This window comes from Myotis davidii, unplaced genomic scaffold (genome assembly GCF_000327345.1).
Source record: "Myotis davidii unplaced genomic scaffold, ASM32734v1 scaffold472, whole genome shotgun sequence".
NCBI classification, from domain to species: Eukaryota; Metazoa; Chordata; class Mammalia; order Chiroptera; family Vespertilionidae; genus Myotis; species Myotis davidii.
This window is the reverse complement of record NW_006283774.1, coordinates 1,068,199-1,071,600: the sequence shown is the minus strand read 5'-3', so window position 1 is coordinate 1,071,600 and position 3,402 is coordinate 1,068,199. Positions and strand designations below refer to the sequence as shown.

At 66.1% G+C, this 3,402-nt stretch overlaps 1 protein-coding gene across 1 annotated transcript in view; it reads right to left on the bottom strand.

Annotated features, from left to right (window-relative positions):
- Positions 1-3,402, bottom strand: part of ABCA13 (ATP binding cassette subfamily A member 13) — a 143,734-nt gene that overhangs the window by 20,521 nt on the left and 119,811 nt on the right. The window contains 5 exon segments of the mRNA XM_006754021.2: positions 508-761; positions 1,327-1,483; positions 1,762-1,877; positions 2,837-3,055; positions 3,331-3,337. Of these exon segments, the coding sequence (XP_006754084.2) occupies positions 508-761; positions 1,327-1,483; positions 1,762-1,877; positions 2,837-3,055; positions 3,331-3,337 (753 nt within the window).

Sequence of the window (3,402 nt, the reverse complement as noted above, 5' to 3'; positions counted from 1 at the left end):
TGAAACCCATCGCCCCCCCCCAGCACCTGGTCCCCTCCTGACACCCATCCTCCTGGCACCTGTCCCCCTAATACCCGTCCCCCTAACACCCATCCTCCTGGCACCCATCCCCCTGACACCCATCCCTCCCTAACAAAGAGGAGACACGGCACTGATGGCAACAGGACTGGGCGACGGCACGTGGCTGTGGGCGCTGAGCCATGCACGCCCGCCCGGGAGGTGACCCTCCCCACACACAGCCGCCTCCCCGTCCAAGGGCACCTGAGGTGTCACATCAGAGAGGAGGGGCTGCGCACTGGCCAGGAACCTCCTGGGACGAGTAAGTCAGGGAGCAGGGCCTCACACTGTCCCTCCTCGTGTCCATGACTCGCCCGACCCCAAAGCAAAGGGAACATGAGCCCCCTCATCAGAGCGTGCGGGGCAGACGTGGTCCCGTCCCGCTCGCTCGCAGCCTCCGGGGCGAGGTGCCCCTTTGCTCTACGTGGGCGCCCGAGGGGCAGCGCGTACCTGGCCCTCCGCACCGCGTCCCCGTGCAGGAGCAGCCGCAGGAGCAGCAGCGCCGTGCCCTGCGCAGCCAGCAGCACGAAGGCCCAGCGCAGGAAGCTCGTCCGGAAGGGGCTGGCGTAGGTGCCGACGCCCAGGCTGTGGCTCAGGTCGAACTGGATCTGGTTGTAGCAGAGCTCGATCAGGCCTTGGCCCAGGCAGAATTGGGGGAACAGGGTGAACACCCACTTGAGGACCTCGTAGATGGTCTGCAGATTCTGCACAGGGAGAGGGAACAGAAGCCCAGCTGGGGGCTGCTCACAGGCCCCGCTCTCCTGCGCCACCCCCACCCCGCCCGCCCTGCCCAATCCCAGCCTCTGTCACACTCTCTGCGGCCAGCAGTGGCTCTGTCTGCTCCACAGCCCGGGTCTGAGGACGCCGCCTGGCTGGGAGGGACCCGTGCCGGTGTCTCCCTGTAGGATGGAGTCTTTCCCACGCTGCCCCCCATCAGTTCGGGAGGGAGCTCATCTGCCTCCCAGGCTCGTGGCTGGAGAGGAATTCTCAGGACGAAGAGACCTGAGTCGCCCGGGCCTGGCAGGTGGGATTCAGGTGACATTTCAGACCTCAGAGCTGGTGCTGAAATGAGCTGCGGCTTGGGGTCTGCTGGGATGACATGAATGTATTCTTCATGCGAGAAGGACACGGACTTGGGGGAGTCAGGGTAGAATGTTATGGACTGAGTGTGTGCGGCCCTAATAGCCATCTGGGGAGGCCCTGACCCCGCGATGACATTGGGGGCGGGGCTCTGGGGAGGTGACTAGGTTTGGCGATGGCGGCGCTGACCTGAGCCCTGGTGACGATGGCCAGCAGCCGGGGCATGGTGGTCATGAGCAGCGTGCAGAGGCCCAGGACGAAGTTCAGCGAGACGTAGGCGATGAAGGCGACGTCCGCGCTGGGGAAGAGCCCGGACATCAGGTACATCCACGGGAGGGTCGCGTACCTGGAAGCCAGGCGGACACGTGCTTACTCCCTGCTTATTTGCATGAGGATGGAATGACCGGCCCGGCCGCCTTCCTCACTCGGTGGACAGTTTCCTGGCTCCGGGGGACCTGGCACCCTCCCCCGGCTCTCGGCACCTCGTTCCCGCAGCATCCCCCATGGAAGCAGCCTCAGCGCTGGAAGGGAGCGAGAACGCAGCCCACGGCGGCTCAGAGCCCCCCAGTTCCTGCCGCGGACACAAGCCCGGTGGAACGGCCGCGCGGCCCGTCAGTCACGCACCCGAACAGCATCAGCAGGAGGGCTGTGGCCGCCAGGTTCTCGCGGAAGGTGAAGGCTGGCAACCCGAAGGCCGCGACCACGGCGACACACAGGCCGACGGAGACCGCATAGAAGAGCTGAGGAGACAGAGGGCACCTGTGGCAGCTCCGCCGACCACCATGGCGCACGCTGTCCCACAGTGCCGTGCGTTTACGGTGCTCATCGCAGGCTCCGCAGCCGGGCTGGCCGGTTTCCCAGGCTTGTGTGTCCAGGCCCAGCGCCCTCTGGTGTCCTGGACATGGACCTGGAGCTGGGCTGGCAAAGGGTGATCCCGGCAAAATGAGAGGAAGGCCGGACCAAGGCCAATGCGACCGGTGTCCTTCCAGGAAGAGGAGGGGACACCGAAGGGCACAGGGTAGCCATGGGGACACAGGAGAAGGCAGGGGTCTCGGGGGTCCTGGAGGCGGGGCCCCCCCAGGCCTATCCTCTACCCTTCTCCCGGGGAAGCTGTCGTCGCTGCATGTTAAATGGGGGGCATGGCAGCGTGTGGACGGAGACAGGAGGGAGCCAGGCCTGGGAGCTGGCCCTGCTCTGAGTGGGCGTGGGCCAGGCGGCCGTGTCCTCTCCTGACCCAGTGCCCCTCAGCAGAGGTGGGGCCAGGGCCAGCCTTTCTCAGTCTGGGCTGAGACCTGAAACCCCCCAGGGCCGACGAATGTGCGACTCATGCCCATGGCCCGGGCAAGACCCGCGGCAGGTCTGGGGGGCGTCTGTCCCAGAGCCCAGGCGTTGCACACAGGCAGGCGGGGGAAGCCTGATAGACTCCAGCCACCGGAGAGGCTGAGGCTGCAGACACCACAAGCCCAGCCACATGCTCAGAAGGGCCCGGACGGCTGAGCTGGAGCCTGCCGGGAGCCGCCGGTGACGCACAGGACTTCACCCGAAACGCTCTGCCCGTGAAATGACCCCTGCTCTGTTCACGTCTGAGGTGGCCAGGCCCCCCAAATAACACCACACACGTGTACACATACACACACACGTGCACACACACACGAACAGGTCACGTGCATGCAGGGACTCGGGTAGTACCCACACCTACCATGTCGTACAGGAAGTTAGCGAACCAGTAGGCCCCGTAGCCCAGGCCACTCAGGTGCTGCAGCCTCTTGGCTCCGGTCACCCGGTCCCTGACCACGGCGCTGCCGATGGAGGCGGCCAGGACGGAGACGCCCAGCACGATGCAGAGGGCCACGCCGCACTGCCGGATGCTCTCCAAGCTGCGGGGACAGAGCAGCTCATCAGGGGCCAAGAGCAGGGCCTCTGCCTGCCGGTGGGACCAGCCATGGAAACCTTCACTCATCACCCCACCACCTTTCCAGCAGGGGCACTGCTCCCACGTGCAGGGCATCACCGAGGAGGGCAAAGCTGAGGGACTTTCCCAGGCTGCGTCTCCAAGTCGGCTCCTGACCACTGAACCCGACCCCCCGTTACAAGGAAAGACGTCCCGGAGTTGCCACTGCGGGGCTGTGGCTTCGGCCGAGGTGGGCCTGCCAGACAGCAGCCCCCAGGGAGCGGGCAGGGGCAGCTAGTAGCTCCCCAGCTCCCGTGCCAGCCTCCCTCAGGGCCAGCGCAGAGCCGCCTCCACCGTCACCCAGAGATCGGTTC